Here is a 23,120-nt window from a genome sequence, read left to right on the forward strand (position 1 = left end):
CTGTTTAATTGCCTTGTAGACATTTGGGCTTGGGCTGGAGTCCAGGCTCTAGGACTGTGCAAAGTAGGAGAGTCCCAGAGCTCGGGCTGCAGCCAGAGCCCAAAGGTCTACACTGCAATTAAACAGCACCTTAGCGTGAGTGCTAGTCAGCTGGCATGGGCCAGCCACAGGTGTCTAATTGCAGTGTAGACATACCTTCAGAGCTCAAGTTTGTGAGTCAACAGAGCACAAAGCAAAGGCTAACTTTCAAGCATTAAATAATTCTAAAAGTTTGGCTAAAAAGTATATATAACTCATCTCTTAGCTAAGGAATCTTTTTTACAGAGAAAGGGCCCAGTTTTCAAATGTGGACACAGTGGGTATCATATCAACACTTATACATGTTAAATGGTTATGCACATAATTACCCATTTTTAATGCCAAGTTATATTAGTATTTGGACACTTTATTTCATTGGAAAATAAAGCTTAAGTTTGCAGACTTGGTGTTAAAAAAGAAACATCCGATATTATATTTACCTTAAAGAGCTATGTCATCAGTTGCAGAATTTTATTCAGTTCCATTGCTAGGTATCATCTGTATTTCTAATAATAAACTACATTGTAGTCTCAAACATATTGTGGAAAGGGAAAATCCTGATTTTGTAGCTTTCCTAAGGCAAATTCTTTTCTCTGTATTCGATTTAAAAGTGTAAGATGACTCTATATATGTTGTCAAGTGTTCTAGGGTTCCTGTTACTGAGTCAACTTCACTATACAAAACAGGAAATAGAATGACTGTATTGCTACAATTTTAGATTATAGAAAACGAGAGAGAATCTCAGCAGCAGCCAGGAAAGAGGCATTTGCAGGAAACAAAATTTAAAATGTCCCAGATCTTCGCCTAACCACATAATCCCTCAGGAGAGAGACGGTGGAGGTGAGGAGAGTTTTCCAAGAAGAAAACATTAAAGCATTAGTTCTGTACTTTGCCAAGCTTAGGAAATATTATAAAAGTAAAATATTTATACTTTTAAAACCACTGCCTAGATACAGCAGTGATTGGTGCAATATAATTAGCATAGGCAGACAGATAAAGCTTATATTTGAGGCCTCAAAGTTGGCTGTCGACTGCTAACTAAAGTAAGGGAAGAAAATGAATCATAAGCTTCTGAGAAAGGAGATTTACAGAAACAAGACTGGAATTTGATTAAGAATTCTGATTATAAAATTTTATTCTTTTGGAAATTTGAACAACTTTAGCTAGAAATGTATGCTGTGCTGCTCACTTTAAGTACATTGTGGTTTTAGAGATGTTACTGGTTTTGGTGGTATTCTTCAGTTATAAGGGGTATTAATTATTTTTCATTTTTCCTGTTATGGTTGTACTGACAGAGCTCAAGCAAGGATTAGGGGTTAGGGTGACCAGACAGCAAATGTGAAGAATGGGGACAAGGGTGGAGGGTAATAAGAGCCTATATAAGAAAAAGACCCGACAATCGGGACTGTCCCTATAAAATCGGGACATCTGGTAACCCTAATTAGGGTCTTTTTGTAGGAGGCATTAGTTTAGCAAATAACACAAAGACAGGCTCTGCACTAAACACCTCTAAAACTGTAAGGGATTTTTAAAGCATGCTTACTTTATTTGATCAGTGTTCTGGTGACGTCTTATTAGATTGACACTTCCCTCGCCACACCAAAATGTGGACATGTATGTAGGCGATCTGTGGACTAAAGAATGTGAAGCTATGCTTATATAGGGTGACCAGATAGCAACTGTGAAAAAAACGGGACGGGGGTGGGAGGTAATAGGCGCCTATATAAGAAAAAGTCCCCAAAAACGGGACTGTCCCTTTAAAAACGGGACATCTGGTCACTCTATGCTTATAGATACTGATTAAATTTGTTTTATTATACATGGAGCTTGCAGTGACACTTATGATTAAGGTTGTTGAACACTTTCAGCTGTAACCCCTATAAGGGTCCACTGGTCTGGAACCTGGGGTTGTGGTAACTGATGCCTCCATGTCACCAATGGGAGCCAAGTGAAGCAGCATCCAGTGCTTACTGCAGCAGTAGGCACTGCAGGATGTACCACTTAAAGAGGCCAGAGTGACAGAACCCAGGGGATGCCTGATTGGCCACACCCAACAATTGAAACCAGGAAGCTACCCCAGGGAGCCATCTGAACAACAGTGCAGATGCTGGCTTACTACAGACCTTGTCTTTTGCCACATCTTACTCCTGACTTCAACCCTGGCCCAGCTTGACCTTGGTGCCTGTTTCCTGAGTTGAGCTGGTAACTTGTCTCAACTCCTGCCTTTGACCCCAGCCCAAAGGACACTACTGGCCTGGTTATCTCCCTGCTGGCCTTTATGAGCACCTTTTCAGTTGCTGATAACTTTGTCAAACCTTAACTGCTTGGGTTGAAATTTGTTGTCTACATCAGGCTGATTTCTTTTTCTTCTTTAAAATTTCATCTGAAGTGGTTCACCTGGTTTTGAGAAATGAGATTTAGAGAAAAACCCATTCTTTTGTTAATGTTAAAAAAAATCCTTACAGCCATTTGGAGAAGCTCTTTCACCTCCATTCTTTGCAGCAGATTTGAAATTTGGACTTGAAATTGGCTGGGGAGGAAGGGGGGTTGCCCTGAGGTCAGAGAGATGCCTATTATTATCATGTGAAAATCCACCAAGCTTTCAGAAAACTGTTATTTGGTAGAGGCTTGCAGCTACTTTTTTCAGAGTCTGTCCGCACTGAGCAAGGCCGCTGGGGAGACACAGGACTTTTCCTACAGTTGCTGCTTGCACTGTGGCATTGAGCATCAGAGCTTGACTAAGAGAGTTTTTGTCTTGTGCTCTCAGGCAGCATGGAAGATAGGAGGAAGCAGCTTGATTCAAAGGGAGAGGAATGAGAAGCAGGGTAGACATCAAGGACCAGAGGGACAAAGCCAAGCTAGGCGCAGTAGGAACAGAGCAGCAGAGGGTCAGTTTGAAACCACAAAATGTAAGAAATCAAAGTGTACAGAATCTCTTTTCAAACAAAGGTTTAGCCTATTCAGCACACTCTTCAACCCTCTTAGCCCAGAAGTATTAAGTAATTTACCATTTGAATAAACCTGCTTCTCCTCAAAGAAGAACCTTCACCATTTCCCCTCTTTCTCTTGCTGTCTTCACATACAATCTTAGAGAAGAAAGGACTGATAGACATACATTAAGTGCACCCATACCCTTTCACACTCCAGTCTTATTGAAAGTGTTCTGCAAACTTAAAGTAAAAGAAAATACAAATAGGTGTGTGGTTATGGGTGCAGGAAACTTGTTTGGAAACTAATGGCACTAATGATTTTTACTTTTGGCTGACCCTTGAACAAAGATGGAAAGGAAATATCAATATCTACTGAATCAGTATTTTTATTACAAGAAATTAGTTCTAATATGAAAAAAAAGGATTGACTTTGGCTAGAGTCTGTAGCAGACTATATGCACACATGCATTTTGGGTATGTTGGAATACTTCCTTGCCTGCTCCAATTTCTTTTTTATGACATTTGGTTTGCAGAAAATCTGTTCCACTTCTATAGTTGAATTCATATTCAACACTTTTCACAGTCATTGGTGTTATGGTATCATTTATTATTCATTTACTTTTTCTAAAGGAATAGTGTGTTAAAATCACCTATGTGAAAGCAGTAAGGATAGAGTATTAAAACAGTTTGTGACTTTGAAACTGTAGTAAAACTAGAATTGTGGCAGACTCAAATAGAATTTATTGATTTTGGATTTAGTCCATTCCTTAGCAGTGCCTGAATGCAGCTTGTTTAAAAATAAAGGAAATCATATTTAATAATTAAAGTTAAAAATAACTTACTGAAAGGTTCTTCTTGGATCTCACACCAAGTTGAGGGTTTGATTCAAAAGTTCATTGAAAAATTGGAAGCTGTTTCTGTACATTATGTTTGTCCTGGTAATGTGTTTTCTTATTTGTGATACACTTATTGTGCACATGCTGTAATATTTCTGGTAAAATATATCCCAGTACTTAGTATTGGCTACATGGACACTCAGACAGAGATGCATGTTGTAATGGCTTCCATATTGAAACAATTAGTGACTTGCTTCAAAAACAGCCTCAATGTTAGACACAAGCTATAACCTTCCATAAAAGCTTACAGCACAATAATAGTCTCATGCAGAATATCCATAAACTGTCTGCAGACTCCAAAAGTGGGTGACAGAGGAGGAAAGTATTGTCTTGAGAAATTCAAGAGGAGTCAGGGCAAGAGCAAATTTATACATATACTATTGTGGAAAAGCAAACTAAATTGCTACTGAAACCTTAAAGTTGCATTAACTTACAATCAGCAAATCTTCGCTGTGTTGTGGCAAAATAAAAATGTATTATTGCTGTTTAAGCACAAAGCATACAGAGGTCTTCCGCAGAAAGAGGCGTGTGCATGTTTGAGTGGAGTGGGGTTAGACACAATAGGCTTGAGAGAATTTGCTGCATGTTTCCATGTGCCATGTCTCCTTTCTGCAGATTCTCCCATATATGTAGCAGTGCAGTGCTTCAGATATTCCTCAGTGTAGGGATCAATTTCATCTTTCTGTTGGAAAACCTTCAGTGGAATCCTAAAAGGGAGAAAACCTCTGCAAAAATTCGTCTCACTCAGTTTTATCCCCAGTTGATCTGTTGGACTGGGTCAGGATTTTCTTTATAAAACAGACTACAGAAGCAGCCCCCCGCCCCATCCCTTCAATTCCTGGGATATGTCCTGATTCCAGGATATGAATCGGAGGCCCTATGCATCAACACCATCTCTGTGTCTCTGGCAGCTGGCCCTTTGCTACGCCATTTTATTTAGCTGCCTAACTTTAAGCACCCTCATTTGAAAATTTGTATTAAGCTCTCTTTTCCATTTGTAAAATGGAGATAATATCCACCTTTGAAGAGAATGATTTGTGATTTTTTGGGGGGAAGAAAGTGCTAAATAAGCATTAAATATTAGGTCTGTCAATTAATCACAGTTAACTCACGCAATTAACTAAAAAAAAATTACTCACGATTAATCGCACTGTTAAACAATAAAATACCAATTGAAATTTATTAAATATTTTTGGATGTTTCCTACATTTTCAAATGTATTGATTTCAATTACAACACAAAATACAAAGTGTACAGTGCTCACTTAATTTTTTTTATTACAAATATTTGTACAGTAAAAAACAAAAGAAATAGTATTTTTCAATTCACCTAATACAAATACTGTTGTGCAATCTCTTTATCATGAAAGTTGAACTTACAAATGTAGAATTATGTACAAAGACACTGCATTTAAAAATAAAACAATCTAAAACTTTAGAGCCTACAAGTTCACTCAATCCTACTTCAGCCAATTGCTCAGACAAACAAGTTTGTTTACATTGACGGGAGATACTGCTGCCCTCTTCTTGTTTATGATGTCACCTGAAAGTGAGAACAGGCATTCACATGGCACTTTTGTAGCCAGCGTTGCAAGGTATTTACATGTCACATATGCTAAACATTCGTATGCCCCTTCATTCTTCCGCCACCATTCCAGAGGACATGTTTCCATGCTGATGATGCTTGTTAAAAAAAATAATGCGTTAATTACATTTGTGACTGAACTTCTTTGGGGAGAATTGTATGTCTCCTGTTCTGTTTTACCTGCATTCTGCCATATATTTCATCTCGGATGATGATCCAGCACATGTTCGTTTTAAGAACACTTTCACAGCAGATTTGACAAAATACAAAGAAGGTTCCAATGTGAGATTTCTAAAAATAACCACAGCACTCAACCCAAGGTTTAAGAATCTGAAGTGCCATCCAAAATCTGAGAGGGATGAGGTGTGGAGCATGCTTTCAGAAGACTTAAAAGAGCAACACTCAGATACAGAAACTACAGAACCCGAACCACCAATAAAGAAAATCAACTTCTGCTGGTGGCATCTGACTCAGATGATGAAAATGAACATGCATCAGTCTGCTCTTCTTTGGATCGTTATAAAGCAGAACCCATCATCAGCGTGGAGACACGTTCTCTGGAATGGTGCTTGAAGCATGAAAGGACATATGAATCTTTAGCGCATCTGGCACATAAATATCTTGCTACGCTGGCTACAACAGTGCCATGTGAATGTCAGGTGACATTGTAAACAAGAAGTGGGCTGCATTATCTCCTGCAAATTGTAACCAAACTTGTTTGTCTGGGTGATTGGCTGAAGTAGGACTGAGTGGACTTGCAGGCTCTAAAATTTTACATTGTTTTATTTTTGAATGCAGTTTCTTTGTACATAATTCTACATTTGTAAGTTCAACTTTCATGATAAACAGATTGCACAACAGTACTTGTATTAGGTGAATTGAAAAATACTATTTATTTTGTTTTTTTTACAATGCAAATACTTGTAATCCAAAATAAATATAAAGTGAGCACTGTATACTTTGTATTCTGTGTTGTAATTGAAATCAATATATTTGAAAATGTAGAAAACATCCAAATATATTTAAATAAATGGTATTCTGTTATTGTTTAACAGTGTGAATAATTGATATTAATCACAATTAAGCTTTTAATTGCTTGACAGCCCTACTAAATATATATTATACTTTCAGTTCTACATAAACAAGAGACCAAGTCCTACACTGGTTTACCCTGTGCAAACGTTTTAAACAATGAGGTTAACAAGGTGTAGCACAGAATCTAGCCCAGAAAAGTCTCAAACAATGTATATCTTTCTTGAATTCAACTATATGAAAGGCACTGCATGTCAAAGTAATGTATTTGTATAGTTGAAAGGGCTATACATTTACTGGTTAGCACTAGTCCACAGGATTTGTGGAGGTCAACTACCAACTAATTTATTTATTTCTAGAATATTTAGAAGTAAAATAAACCTGCCAGTGTTACTTTAATACTAACTTTGTCCCTACCCCCCCCCTCCAATCCTCAGGATGAAATTGACAGGTGTTTTAACATAAAACAGTTCTGCTGGTTTTAAGATTTAAAACAAATCTTTACTTCGCTTTTGCACTATACAAGAAAAGAGTTATAATTATGTACAACTTTCTGACTGCCAAAATATATAATTTTCCTTCCAGGTTGCTGATTAGCTGCAGATATTAAAATATACACCAATTAGGACATAAATGAAGGTTAGCCATTAAAAATCATCATTGGCCACATTTTAAACTTCTGCTTTCGAAACCACAAGATAAATCTGAAAATATATGCATTTAATAGTTGGATTGCAGGATCCTTTTGTGAAATTTCTGGTTTTGGTAAATTAAGGATTTTAAAACTGAAAAGTCTGTATGATCTGTTTTACTCTGGACACCTGTTATTTATGAAGGAAAGGAGTATCTGCACACCACAGAAAGTATGGGGAGCAAAGACATCTTAAGATGACAACTTCCACAGCATAAAATGTAGCTTCATACTGAAGATGTTCTCCAAAAAAACTGATCTTTGTTACTTATGGAAACTTTGGATAGTCCCAGTCCAATGAATTTGTGAAAACTAGGCTTGAAAGAATTACAGTAGAACCTCAGATTTACGAACACCTCGAGAATGGAAGTTGTTCGTAACTCTGAACAAAATGTTCTGCTTGTTCTTTCAAAAGTTTACTACTGAACATTGACATAATAAAATTTGAAACATTACTGTGAAGAAGAAAAATGCTGCTTTTCCTTTGTTTTTTTAGTAGTTTATGTTTAACACAGTACTGTACTGTATTTGCTGCTGCTTTTTTGTTGTTGTTGGGTTTTTTTTGTTTTTGTTTTTTGGTCTCTGCTCCTGCCTGATTGTGTACTTCAGGTTCCAAATGAGGTGTGTGGTTGCCTGGTCAGTTCGAAACTCTGGTGCTCATAACTCTGAGGTTCTACTGTAGATTTTTATCTGTAAGTGTTGGTAAATGTCAGTTTTACCATACATACAAATTGACATATTTCCATTTATAACAATTGAAATTTACAGATAGGCAAAGAAAGAAAAATGCTGCTGGAGAACTTGAGTCAAAATCCAGTGATTTAGACTTTTGAGTTAATCTTGTTACAAATAGACTAGTGAATGAATAGTAAAAACAGGTCTGATTTATTAATTTAGGGATATTTACTTTATATATTTTGACATGTGATGTTGACAATTTGTGTTTAATGGTTTATAAAATTGTTGAATCTGTCATTAAACAATAGTTTACTCCCATAATTTCCCACAACTGTGAAAAATCAAAACAATAAAACTAAAAATTGCTTAAAAGTAAACATTGACATCAGTCAAAATTCTAAAAAATGAATTCTGCCATAACTTACTATAAGTCAAATTCCACCACCCTTACTCACGCTCAGTAGCACCTTGTTATGTAAATAGTCCCATTGAGTCAAATGGGATTACTCACGGACTTTGTGCCCTTAATTCAACTCTCCTGTGCATATATACTATGAGACCGTCTTTAATGATCACATATTAGTGGCCCCGTGTGTTAATTTTCTGCAAACCATCCAAACCATGTGGTGACTACAGAATATATCACTTCCCCAGGGGCTTTCCTATGGCATTCATCACTGTAGTATCTGAGTGCTTCTCAAACATTAATGAATTTAATGAGGTGATAATATTATTTCCCTTTTACAGAGGGTGATTGAGGTATGGTGCGATTAAGCCTGAAATTATCAAGTGTCAACTAATTGGGGTGTTCCAGCTGAAACTTTCCAAAAGAAATAAATAAATTCCAACCGAAGGCAGGAGCCTGGCCTGGAAAATTTCATCTCTAATGGCTACAGTTGGGCAAAGTTATAAACCACTCAAGACAGGGATTTATGATAGTTAAGGTTGCCTAATACTACCCGTGTGCATCACTGCCATCTCTCTCTCTAATACATTCATGTAGTTTAAAAGGAAAACTATGTTCCTTCTTAGCTCAAATCTTGTGAAAGGTGATTTATATGCTGTACAGTGGAATGAGTAGTCTATTCTTGTAAAGATGTTTATTAATACAAAGAAAGCTAATGTATAGGATTAACAGCCAATAGTTATCAATACATTATTGGACAATGTTAATGCTTCTCTATTTATGGTAAGGACTCATAGACTTTCAGGTCAGAAGGGACCATTGATCATCTAGTCTGTCCTCCTGAACGTTGCAGGCCACAGAACCTCACCCACTCCTAAAATAGCCACTTAACCTCTGGCTGAGTTACTGAAGTCCTCAAATCATGGTTTAAAGACTTCAAGCTACACAGAATTCACCATTTACACTAGTTTAAACCTGCAAGTGACCCATGCCCCATGCTGCAGAGGAAGGCAACCCTTCCTCCCCCCCACCGGGTCTCAGCCAATCTGACCTGGGGGAAAATTCCTTTCTGACCCCAAATACGGCGATCAGTTAGACACTGAGCATGTGGGCAACACCCACCAGGCAGATACCTGGGAAAGAATTATTTGTAAGAACTCAGAGCACTCCCTATCTAGTGTCCTGTCTCCAGCAGTTTGGGGATTTTTACAAATTTTTCAGCCAGAGAAGTGACATTTTGCATAAGTGCCATATTGCTGCTGCACTGGGGACTGGAGAATAGAAAAGCTGCTCACAGGAACTCTAGATCCCCTGGATGATGCAGCTCTAAGCTCCATTGTAGCTACATGGGAGTGCAGGGCAGTTGTAGGCTGATGCTGAGGAGAGATTATTGCATGAAAATACTGAACCACAGCCCCATGTTAAGGGAATGCAGAAGAATAGGTTGCATAGATGCTCCAGGCTCTATACCTGAATTTGGGTGAGGATTTTATTCTCACCAGCATTTCTGTATTTTCCACATGCAAAGACCTTTTACTCTGGCTTTGAGGGACCAGAATTTTCCTGTGTCCCTTCCTAAAAGAGACTAAATTTGATATTAGTGTTTTTTAAAAAAAATAAACAAAGTATTGTTACAACAAAGTCTGCCTATTCAGGAAGGCTTTCTTATCCTAGGCTCCCAAATGCTTTCATGAGTTCCATGTTCATCAGCACAACCGCAGAGATGTAGTGAAAAAGGAACATTCAATTTTTGGAATTACTATAAAGCCTACTCAGATTGCTTTTTCACTCATACAGTGTTTTCTCAGATACCATTACCATGTATTTTCTTCTACGTTTTCTTTGCTGTATGCTAAATCAGTTTTACTCAATGTTCTGTGTATTCCTTATACATTGTCTTTTTATGTGCTTTGAATATAAATACCAGACAACTGTATGCCACATCTACTTCCTTTCTTCTTACCAGCTGAATGGTACAGTAGAGCAGAATCTTGCATTGGCATCTGATTCCTTAAAATCGTTCTGCATACATAAATACAGGATTTATTTTCAATACATTTAACTCGATTAAGAAAAACAAAAGAACTAATGTTAGAAGTTTAAGAGCCTGATCCAAATCCCTTTGATGTCAGTCGGCTTTAGATTCAGCCCTTAATGCATTTCTGTTTTGGTACCATTTCATCAGTTAAAAGCTTGCAAACAGTAATTTTTTTCTACTAAATCTACCTTCTCATGTTTGGCTGACATACATTTCCCTTCCCCACACACTGTCCTGAAACATTTTTTTTTTGGTCAATTCCTTATCAGTGCGTCCACGAAAGCTTATGCTCTAATAAATTTGTTAGTCTCTAAGGTGCCACAAGTACTCCTGTTCTTCTAATTATTTAGGCATTCCACGTTATTGAGAACAATGTGTCAGCTGACAGCTGCTAAGAACCATGAACAGAGAGAGGACAATATTGTTTTAATGTGGCTGACAAACAAATAGCAGCTTTTTAGTCATAGACCTTAAGATGGTAGAGCTTTTTAACACTTTTTATGCAAAAAGTAGATATTTAGATTTTGAAGAACATCTTTATAGCAAAATAACCTGTTTAAGAAAGGTCATACTTGGCACGATTTCAGTGTCTACTTGAAACATATCCATATACCATTTTCCCTCCCAAGAAAAAAGTTAGAATTGCTCTTTTTCTAAACCATTTTTCCATTAGGATACTTTAAAAGCTAACATTTGCTAAATCATTCTTGGTATTATAAAATGTCAGAACTATAGAATGTCAGATCTATAGAATTTGTCTGCCTGACTATTGTGAAGTATTTACTGTAGCTAAAACTTCAAGCTATACTTTAAAGTGTTCAGTAGAAGTCTTTAAAATGAAAATTTAAACTCTTGTTGTCTTTTAGGCTTACATATATGAGATGCGTTCAAGCACCTTTTCCCATAAATTGGCAGGACACACGGAATCAGTGATCAACGTGGCTTTTAGTCCCTCGTCTCCACAGGTACACTTTTTCCCCCTTTCATTCTTTTTGTCATTTAAAGGTATACAAGCTTCATGGTAAATGCCCTTGATGTCAGTGAAACATTCTCTCTCCCTTGTCCATCTGTGTGATCTGAGTGGCATAAAATGGATTGTAATTATTATTGAGTGTTTACATTTATCTTTGTTATACACTAGCATTCATAATGAATTGAGTCTCTCATATAAATAATTTAAACTGATTTGGAAAGAGCTCATCTTCTCTATAGTTTACTTGAATTCAACTTGCCCTCCAGCATCAGTTTCTGTAGTCTGAAATGTTCTGGTGTTGGGAGTCGAAAAGATAGCAGAGGAGACAAGACTGAGGCTGCTATTGGCTCTCAGCTTCTCTTTATCCACAGCCCTCCACTAAGTGTTCTCCCTGTGTCAAGCCTGCTGCTGTTCGTAGCTGTCGTCCACCCGCGTTTCCTGGGTCAGAGGTAAATGAGGGTGAACCATTAAAGAATTTATGCTCCCCCAGTATTGCTGCTGCTTGTTTTGAGGAGATATTTTTTGAGAAACAAGTTTTGCGAGTCTGAAGGCTATTTTTATTAACCTTGGAGAACATAACTCATGTGACGTGTCAGCAGAACATTTTTCATTAACATTTTATAAGTATTCCTGGGTAGGTGCTTGAGGCTGGCAAAGTTCAAGTGGTGGTACTAAACTCCTCCTCCCCCAGATATCAGTTTAAATAGATCTCCTCTGCTTAATATGTGCAGTATTCCCTTGTACTTTCCTTTACTTACTATAGGCAATATACTGAAATTAAAAAATGGCAACTTTTACTTAGTTATCTACAGCAAATGCCAAATTAAGAACTGTAGCTGAAGATACTTTTCTAGAATACTTGCTTTGCAGGTTTTCCATTTCTCATCCTCCTTTCTTCTTTCCTCCTTTTACAGGAGGAGAAATACTGTTTGAAATCTCATTGTAAAAGAAGTGACCTTTGAATGGTTTAGAGATTATTTTTAACCAAAGAGACAAAAAGTGAGCATCCTAGGGGGGTTCTAGCTACATTTGTTTCCAGTAATGAGCTGATGCAATAGCAGAGGGAGAAGGGATTTCTTGGAAGAGGTGATTCCATGCACAGATATCCTTAAAATTGGTTCTAACCATATTGCCGTCACCCAGTAATATGCTTGCAAAATGTCTTTGTCAGATGTTGTGACAACTTATCCACTTTTGTCACAACAATGAGTTTATCAGTAAAACAAACAAAACACACACACACACCCTTTATCTGGTTACATTTTGCCTGAGCAGTGTTTAAAAAAATAAATAAAACCAACCAAATATTTGTTACAGCAAAGCTAAAGCTTAGTTATAATAACAAACTCAAAGATTATGAAAAGATGGGTGCAGCAAGTCTAGGTTAGTGTCAGGATGAAAATAATACTAATGAATTCAATAATACCTGAATTGTACATTTTAATAATTCTGGAACCAGGTTATCCTTCACTAGTTTATCTACGGCAGCAGTTCTCAAACTGTGTGACGAGACCCCAAAGTGGGTCATGACCCTGTTTTAATGGGGTCACCAGAGCTGGTGTTAGACTTGCTGGGGTAATGTAATCATTTTTGTTGTCAGAAGGGGGTCGCGGTGCATTGAAGTTTGAGAAACCCTAATCTATGATTACTGTGCTCTTAATGTATGAGAAATTTGCATTAGAAGACATTAAAGTTGTTTCTGGACTTATTTTCAAGGATTAAAATTGTCCTTTAAAGTAAGTGTTTTTGCGGTGCCTAGCACAATGGAGTTTTGATCCTGATTTGGCAAGTGCTACATTAATACAAACTGCTAATGTCTATGGTTAATCTTTGACGGATTGTCTCATTTTTATGTTTGATCCTTTCTATAGAATTTATTGGACTATTTAATGGAGTAATTGTTTAACTCTTTCCATTTTTTCTATATACAAATAAATGACTGCAATTCTTATATAGCTAGCCTCATCCTTTATACTGTACCGCATCATATACTCTTTGCATCAATACTTAAATATTCTTTTTCTGGCAATAACTAGACTGGGACTCCAGATATCTGGGTTTTGTCCTATTCCCAGCTCTGCCACAGACTTCCTGGGGGATCTCAGGCAATTTACATACTTGCTTTGTATCCCTCAGTTACCCGTCATTGAAATGGGAATAATACATCACTTTCTGAGCAATGTTTCTAGAAAAGTGCTAGTATTTGAATGCTGGAACAAAGTTAGAGAAATATTAGGGTCACGGATTTTACTTTCTTTATTTTATAATCTGAAGGGGCAAAAAAGATTTACCTGCTAATGTATGGCTTAAAGTGCAGATATAATTGCTATGACTAATTCTGTAATAGATGTAAAGGTTGTATCTGTAGATGAATGTATTATGGAGACAGGTGTCATCACACTTGATAGCTCACCAGTCCATACACTGTGCATTTTTTTGCATTCTTGAATATGCCTGTGCTTCAGTTGTAATATGACTATGATGCTTATGATGTAACCTATGGTACAGAGGGTGTTAGGTGGATTTTTATTATTAATTTTGTGTTTAATTCAAACTAGTATACAACGGGAAAAGTGGTACACTGTAAACTATTTGGACCAACTTCAGATCTGCAATAAATGGGTGAATGGCCAAGTTATATAAGCCTTTGAGTAACTGAAATTGGAAAACGCTGACAGAGTCTTAGATTTTAGCAGCTAAATTACCCAAAGATTCTGTCCACACAGCAAACTCCAGCTTGGTGTTGAGCTGGACTTTCCCTGCAATTGCAGCTCTGGGCTACTGTGGGTTATACTGGGTCTAGGTCCAGCTAACAGCATGTGAACTGAGTGTAGGGAGCCTGTCACTTTTGTGTTCTCAGACTCCCTTCTCACAGATAGATCTGCACAGGAGCCATAGAAAGCATCATATCAACTTTCTGCTGACCTGCATGCATGAAGTTATCTGTACAGCTGCCAGTTGGGAGACTTGCTTGTGGATTTCTCAGATAGTTGAAGTTAGCACTAAAATCACCATACTATTCAGAACTGGCTACAGATAACTGAATGTGTCTGAAAAAATGAATTATCCTTTACTAGCTTCTACCACAGTATATTTTTCCTGGTGGTCACATCTGGAGATTTCAATTTAGAAAAGAAAGCCATGTGAAAAGTCCATTCTTCTGTTGTACTCGGTCACCAGTGACTGTTCACTTAATCATCAACTACATGTCATTTTCCCACAAGCAAGCCAGTTTTTGTAAAGTCAGGGAAAATTCTTTCAGATTTTTATTTACTGTTTTTGGCTTTGATTGGTGTTAAATCAATCTTAGGTTATCCTTTTATAGACTGCATTTTTTCCAATATCATAATAGCACATTGCACATTGAGACTGCAGTAGATAGTCAGAGCTTGAATTATGTGGTTTTAGGACATAGGGCCAAATTAATATCTGTGATCCCATTGAAGAGAGTTGAGTTGCACCAGAGAGGTCTTTGACTCAGAGTGGTTTCTCTCTCTGCAGCCAGTTCAGTTTTCTTTTTGTCTGCACTAATTTACCAACATGTCAAAACTAGAAGGATGCGTGGTTCATTAGTTTTGAGACAGTTACTCTTTAACCCTTTAAAGAAAAACATACTTTGTGTCTGAGGGCAATACTTGTCCACTTGCTATCTACTTTAAACTTCTTTCCCAAGAGACTAAACTTCAAATAGTAAAAAGTGCCACTGAGTTGTAAAAATCCTTTTACAGAGATTATAGACTTCTAGACTCTAAGGCTGGAAGGGACCATCATGATCATCTAGTCTATCCTCCTGCACATATCAGGCCACAAAACCTCACTTACCCACTCCTGTAATAGACCATAACCTCTGGCTAAGTTACTGAAGTCTTCAAATCATGATTTAAATACTTCATGTTACAGAGAATTCACCATTTACACTAGTTTAAACCTGCAAGTGACCCATGCCTCATGCTGCAGAGGAAGGTGATCCCCCCACCCTCAGGATCTCTGCCACTAGTAACCTCCCTCCAGCCTGACTGCTCGCCTTTCAGTATGACTCATTGTAGTCTTCCCTTTAACTAATTCCTCATCCACCTTTCAATTCTAATATGAATCCCCATCTTCTCCAATTTAACTAATAATTTCCCATTTGGAACTGTATCAAATTCCATACTGATATCCAGGTAGATTAGATCTACTGTATTTCCTTTCCCTAAAAATCAGTTATCAAAGAAGGAGATCAGGTTGATTTGGCACGATCTATCTTTTGTAAAATCATATTGTATTTTATCCCAATCGCTGCACACCTCTATGTCCTTAGCTACTTTCTCTTTCAAAAATGTGTTCTGCACCAGTAGTTCTGGTTCCTCCATTTTGGAACAACGAGACATCAAGATGATATGGAAAATTCTTGTGCAGATATTCCAATGTCACCTGAATGGCCAAGGATAGATACAGACTTACAAAAACATGATTTTTAAGGAACAGAAAGAACACAATAAGTTTTATGCACCTATTCATCTATTCTAGAACCTTCTCTAGCTTAGTTTTTCCCAATAACGTGAGCTTCATGTTCTAGTTCAGTTGTTAACACTGGCTGATGAACCAGAGAAGGCTGAGAGAGAGAGAGACCATTACATGTTTCTCCCAACCTGGTCTGTCTTTTATGCCAAGTCTCCAATCCTTCATCCACAATGATTTGAGATCTGTCAAACTCAGCCTTTTTATATCTACTACTTTAGCTGGAGAAGAAGTTGTTTCAGCAGCCCATAGGTCTTTGAAACAGGTAGTTTGTAATGGTACTCTATCTTTGTTAGGAAATGTGGGTCTTAGCCAAAACGTATGTTGCAATTTGGTAAAGAGAGATGCTACCACCTCTGCCTTGCTGAATCCAAAGAAGACAGCTGCATTAAAAAGAAAGAGGCCTACCATTAAACTTGCATATGACATGCCATTCAAGGTTCAGTATGTTCTTCTCATGACATTGGGCTAAATTCTTCCCTCCCACCTGTGCAATCCCATAGACTTCAATGGGGCTTCACTGGTGCATGTGACAGCAGAATTTGGCCCAATGTGTCTCTAGACTAGATGTGTACTTCTGCCCAAGTCCTTCTGTCCAATGTAGTCAAATGCAAATAGATACTTTAAATCTTGTTAGTAGAGTTTCATTTAAATATAGTAATAATCAAAAGAAAATGCAGTTTATAAAAGTAATCTTTTATCAGCAAAGTTTTTTTTTTTTTAAAATATCAAGATAGTACTTAGACAAGACTTTAGTTATTTAAAATGTATATCACACATTACTAAAGTTAGAATGCCACACATCAATAAAACAATTCAAAAATTAACGGAATGAGCCTTTAAATTAAAGGCATAATAGAACACCCTACACACTTATAGAATCATAACTGTCCAATTCCCAACTATTAAATGGATTCAGAGATCTATCCAAAGCGTAACCATATAAATACAATCTGTACTATGCTCTGAATTTTGCTAAATGTAGGCCAACATTGAAAAGGACGACTAGCCTGACTTTCAAGGCCTGGTTCCTCAATACTTACTGGAAATCAGGCCCCAGACACATGCGAAGTTGGGCATCCAAAAGTTGGGACATCCAAAACTCGCTGGCTACTTTTGAATATCTTGGCTTTGTGCTTTCTTGAACTACTAGAGGGAGCAGCCTTCAGAACTGCAGGCCCTGTCATGCTGATGGCGCCAGGGACTTGGACCCCGTGAACCAATAGTTGGAATGACCCAACCAATTGGAACTTCCTCAGTGAGACACAGGGAAAGAGGGATTCTCTCCGTTAATTCATTAACAAGCATCTTTATTTGCGTATGTAGTTCTCATCTGTTTCTCTACATCAGGGGTTCTCAAATTTCATTGCACAACGACCTCCTTCTGACAACAAAAATTACTACATGACCCGAGGATGGGGGGGGACAGAAGCCTGAGCCCGCCCAAGCCCTGCTACCCTGAGGGGGTGGGAAGCGGGGGGGGGCAAGCTGAAGCCCCAGGGCTTCAGCCCTAGACAGGGGGGCTGTAACCTGAACCCTGCCATCCAGGGCTGAAGCCCTCGAGCTTCAGTTTTGGCCCCGGACGACGGGGCTTGGGCTTCAGCCCTGGGCCCCAGCAAGTCTAAGCGAGCCCTGGCGATCCCATTAAAATGGGGTCGTGACCCACTTTGGGGTCCCAACCCACAGTTCGAGAAATGCTGCTCTACATCTATCAGGCACACAAACTTGTGGGAGAATACAAGCTTCTTTTACAGATTCTAGTAGAAAGCACTGACATTGTGGCTCAGTTAGCGTAGGACTTCACATTCTGCAGAAGATAATCTTGTTTATGCCAATGAAACTATTCTAAGCACACAGGACAGCTGTGAAAAGGTGGAGGGTGATTTTTTTTTTTTAAAGCTTTCCATAAGTTTACAAAGCTACACAAGGACAACTTAGTTTAATCAAGGGACTCTGCAAGATTACATATGTTTCCAGCAAGCCACAGCTGTATACCACATGAGTATGGCTAAATGTGATTGCTACTATCAGGGATGTGTAGGAGTTTCTCATTCCATAGCACATTGATAATAAAGTACTTTAGTGTATTTCGTACAAGTTTCGCTATTTTATTGAATAGTGTTGTAGTTTTAGAAATATTAACTTTGTAGTGATGAAGGAGAATACTATACATTAGACTATACAACTGTTCAGCTTTATAGTGAAAGTCCGCTTACAAAGACTCCTGACCCATAGAGAGGCAGGTCACTAGTGGACTGAGGAAGGAGAGGGTTGACTGGGCAAAAGGGAGGGAAGTTGCTAACAGAAGCTAGAGGTGCAGGAATAGGATCTGTTGGGGTCCCTGCAGGAAAGGGAGTTGTGGAGAGTGGGGAGTCACACACCTGGCAAGCTGGAGAGAGGGAAGCAATCACAGGGGGAATGCTGTAGAGAGGACTAAACTATCTAAAGGAACTAGAGAGAGAGTACCCACAAATGTGCTGGAAAATAAGAGACTATATTGACTAAGGGATGGAAAATTCTGGTCTTTACAACAGCTTGTAAAATAACGTAACACAGTTTGATAAAAATGTGACATAATATGAGAGGGTCCCTTCCCCCTCCCTCGTGCGCCCGTTCTCTCTCACACACACACACACACACACACACACACACACACACTTCAAAACACCATCTATTTAAAATCTTAACAGTAGCTATTAAGGAATGTATCACAAAGAAAAGTCCTGCAATTAAAATAAGGCTAGACCAAATACAACGAATAAATGTGTGGAATAAATCACAGCCCATATCTTACAGTCCTTGGAACAGCTCAGAGAAATCTGGGTCTTAGCAAACAGGAGATAAATTATTAAAAGAAAAGACAGACAACTTCTGTGTCAAATTAAAGTATCAACAGAAAATGATTCCAACCTTCCAGAAGAGTATCATATAGTCATATACAACATCTTGGTCCAGCTGCTGGGACACGTCTGAGCTGTGCTCAGCACAGTATGGGAGACGAAGCAAATGTACTGTTAAGTCATCTTTTATGCCTCCTCTACAATGTTCCAATCCCCAGCATAAAGTAGAGTGGCCTCAGGATTGCTGTACTTTGTGCCAGCTACCAACAGCCCCCAAGTGCTGACCTGGCAGCCAGGGATGCTGCAGCCATGCCCTTCTTTCTTCTAGACAAACCCCCTTTTATATGGGAGGTTGGGAAGAGTATATGCTGATATTATGACTGTCACCCAATAATGTCCCCGTGACAAGAAAATGCTCAGGGGGGCATGTTTCTAGCTGTTTTATTTCTGCAGAGTAGACACCAAGATCTGTCTATATCCATACCTAGTCATGTATAATGATGCCATACCAATCTCAGGAGACTGATTCATCTGCAGGTTTGCTCACAATTAATTAACCAAACCCCAGCTTGACTTTCTACTACCATTGTTAATGTCACATTGTTATTTCCTATGTGACATCATTTACCTTTAGAATAGAGATGTCTGATTAATGACCCTAGGCCAGGAGGTTTTGGCTTACACTCACATCTGGGCCTTTGCTCTTAAGGGAGGCATGGTGGGGGGACCCAGGTCCCTGTGAGAAGCAACACAGCATTGTCCTCTCTGCACAGAGTCTAAATCTGCTGCCCTGGGCTACTTCTACCTATGTGTTTCTTCAGTTTGGAGTATGGCCCCTATAGTCCAAACTGTCAGTAGCTTCCCCAAAGAGTCCAAATGAGCTTGACCTGCTGGCTCTCAAAGGGGTTGTGGCTGGAAGGCACTGCTTGAAAGGCTTACCTGCTCTGTAGTCACCTCTCAGACCCAATCTTCTGTGTGGCTTCCTAGAGAAGGATTCACCTCTCCTACAGCCTGTCCACCACCCTTTGGCTAGGCTTTTGAGTGCCTTTTAATGCTCTCATACAGCCAGAGCATTCTTGGCAGGCCCAGAGGGGCGGGGCTACCTGGGCCCCGTATTGCCTTTTATCCCTTTTGGGCCCAGAGTGGGGTTATATACCCCATCATAGGGCCAAATTCAGAGGGGAACTCTAAACATGTGTGAGTTTTTAAATTACATGTTAAGCAGTATGCAATGTTGTTGTAGTCATGTGAGTCCCAGGATATTAGAGAGACAAGGTGGGTGAACTAATATTTTTTATTGGACCAACATCTGTTGGTGAGAGACACAAGCTTTCGAGCTTACACAGGTCCTGAAGACAACTGGGTTTCAATTAGAAGACTATCTTTACTCCTATGATACCAAATGTCATCAAAGAATATTAAAAGCACATGTAATGGAGTAGATTACTTGTCAGAGGGCCAGATCTGTTAGGAAGGAGGCTGGGCCAGTATGTTCAGGATTTCAGGTTAGGACTGTATGCTGCAAGAGATCAAAGAAGAAGCTCTAGGGTGAAACTCTGGTCCTATTCAAATCAACAGGAAAACTGCTGTTGACTTTGGTGTGGCCGGAATTTCACTCCTGATGTCCAGCAAGAGCAATATAGAGCTCTGGCCCATGGCCCATTTGTATAGGGGTCTGAGTGGATCTGTAAGAGAATTAAGTGGGAAGAGAATGAGAAACAGACAAATTCTATGAAGTAACTTCTGCCTGAGTAGGAAATAACCTGAGCCAAAAATAAGCTTGTGATTTTTTTTGTACATTTTGGCCTAAACTTGTAAATTACAGAATATTTTTAGTTAATTTTGTTAAAGCAACAAAAGACCTTACCCACAAATTAGGTTTTATTATCATTATCATCATTATTTATGTTGTAGTACAAATTTAATTTTATTCCATTGACTATCAGTGTGTCAAGAAGCAGAAAGCAATAGCTAAAATGTAATAAATGCTAATATTTAGGCTAGACAGCATCTGTCACAGAGTAATTTAAAATATCTATTTAAAGGAAACAATGTCTGGGAAGTAAAAGAATCCAGGAGTTGAGCACTACTTGTTTATTTCTCCCCCCCCCCCCAAAGTACTTCTCACAGCTTGGTTGGGGGGCTAAAAATTGCAGTGTAGATGTTTGGGCTGCTGCTGCAGCCTGGAGTCTGAGATCCACACTGGGATCTCAGAACCTGGGCTCCAGTCTGAGCCCAAATGTCTACCCTACAATTGTATAGCCCTATCAGCTGACCTGGGCCAGCTGCGGCTGTGCTGCGGATCTTTTATTGCAGTGTAGACATACCCACAGAGACCATGCACTCCTAGTGTAAGTTAAATTAACCCCCAGCCTTCTCTAGCTCATACTGGAGCTGGTATAAATCAACCCACAAGATCAGGGAGCTGCCTCCAGTTCCCTGAATTTCCCCACAGCCTTCTTCACTGACAGAACTCAGACTCAGGGGAGAATCTATGTTGCATTAACGGTGGCTTTTTACATTAAATTTGATATAGTCATAATGAAATACATTGTTTCCTCTACACTCCAATTGAGGAGCAGTTTTTCACATGAGTAGTGTAATTGAAATCAGTGAGTAACAGATCACCAGCTGGGAGCAAGGGGATCACAGACTAGACCAGGGGTCGGCAACCTTTCAGAAGTGGTGTGCCAAGTCTTCATTTATTCACTCTGATTTAAGGTTTCGCGTGCCAGTCATACATTTTAACATTTTTAGAAGGTCTCTTTCTATAAATCTATAATATATAACTAAACTACTGTTGTATGCAAAGTACATAAGGTTTTTAAAATGTTTAAGAAGCTTCATTTAAAATTAAATTAAAATGCAGAGCCGCCTGGACCAGTGGCCAGGACCCGGGCAGTGTGAGTGCCACTGAAAATCAGCTCGTGTGCCGCCTTCGGCACGCATGCCATAGGTTGCCTACCCCTGGACTAGACCATTATGTCTAAGAATCCTTGTTGATTAAAAACTCTCCATTTTCTTAACAGCAATAATTTTTCTCTGTGTGTCAGGTAGCAGGATGAAGTTCACCAATAGTGAACAGTGCTTTCAGCAGTACCAAAGTTAATGACATCATGTAGTAATTTCCTTCTAAATTTCTTTTGTTTCCTAATCCTAGCTGGCACTGTGCTCTCAGTTCTTTGGTTATGTATCTTTTAAGGGGAACTACTTTCCCACGTATTATTGAACTCTCAAAGAAATCTGGAAGTCCTTTCCTTGGATCCTCAACCTGAATCACTTAGTCATATTACATCTGAATTACACTAGGAATTTTACTGGTTTGAACTTTGATCTGGCCCTCCTAGCTCCAGTAGTAGCTGGCCAAATACAGTAACAACACTCAATTATGGAATATTCCTTGTCATGTTAGCTATTTAGGAAAACCTCTGTGACTTTCCCCCTTTTTACCACAGTATTTCTATTTATGCATTCTCTTAATCTGGCATGTCTTTTCATTGATTCAATCTGGAATATGATTAAACTTTAAAAATAATCATGCACTTCACTGATGCCTCAAAGATCTAAGTTAAGCAAATTTTGCTTCCAGTGCTGCCTTGTATGTTATCTTTGAAGTGCAAACATGCTTATGCAATATTGGCACTTTAAAAGAATGTTGACAGATTGTGCCACAACAAGGAGAATCAGAATCAGTAAAGATGATGAAAGGGTATGTGGTGAAGATGACCATGAAGCAAATGAGGTATGAGTCTACTATTAGTTGGACCTTTTTTTACACACTTAAGGAAAATATTGGTGTAGGGCTATACAATATAGAAAGCATATGGTTATATTCATAGAATTCAGGTGAATAAAATATTCTAAGTAATTAGGGCCAGACTGTTGTTAAACCACCATTATCCCTAAGTAACAACATTAATTTCAATGGAATTATTCCATTTTTCTGTATAGCGTAATGAAGAGCATGACCTGGGCCTTAGTGTTTCTAAGTGGTTCTGCATCAGTAAAAAGTAGTGAATTCAAGATAGTTGTTAATATTCTTTCTAGTCAACCATGGAAAAGTTTGCAATGTATAGACACATTTTCAAAATGTAAAGGATCTCAATCTAAATTTGGGAGATAGGATTGATTAAAAGTTTCTAAAAAAATTTATCCACTAAGTTGCTTAAAGTTAAAATGATGGCTTTAGTGTGCAGCTTTTTGTGAGAGCCATTGGTAAAACAAATAGTCTTGTATTTTTTATAAAAACATACTAGTAATGAGGAATTGGGGGGAAATGTACAGTTAGAATTATTATATGTATGGGAAAAAAGAAGAAAACTAAATTTAGCTTACTACTCTGAAACCTGTCATTATTTACATTATCACTTGAAGATGCATAACATGGTCAAAAATCCTGTCCTAGATTTGAGATGGAATGTGTATATATACATAAATAATATATACATATTTTATATTTAAATATATGATAAAT

The 23,120-nt window shown here is 38.4% G+C and overlaps 1 protein-coding gene across 1 annotated transcript in view; it reads left to right on the forward strand.

Annotated features, from left to right (window-relative positions):
• Positions 1–23,120, forward strand: part of WDR27 (WD repeat domain 27) — a 200,446-nt gene that overhangs the window by 103,054 nt on the left and 74,272 nt on the right. Inside the window, exon 23 of the mRNA XM_034765184.1 lies at positions 11,200–11,298. Coding sequence (XP_034621075.1) covers positions 11,200–11,298 — 99 coding nt within the window. The remainder of the gene's footprint in view (positions 1–11,199; positions 11,299–23,120) is intronic.

Source organism: Trachemys scripta, chromosome 3 (genome assembly GCF_013100865.1).
Source record: "Trachemys scripta elegans isolate TJP31775 chromosome 3, CAS_Tse_1.0, whole genome shotgun sequence".
In the NCBI taxonomy this organism is placed as follows: domain Eukaryota; kingdom Metazoa; phylum Chordata; order Testudines; family Emydidae; genus Trachemys; species Trachemys scripta.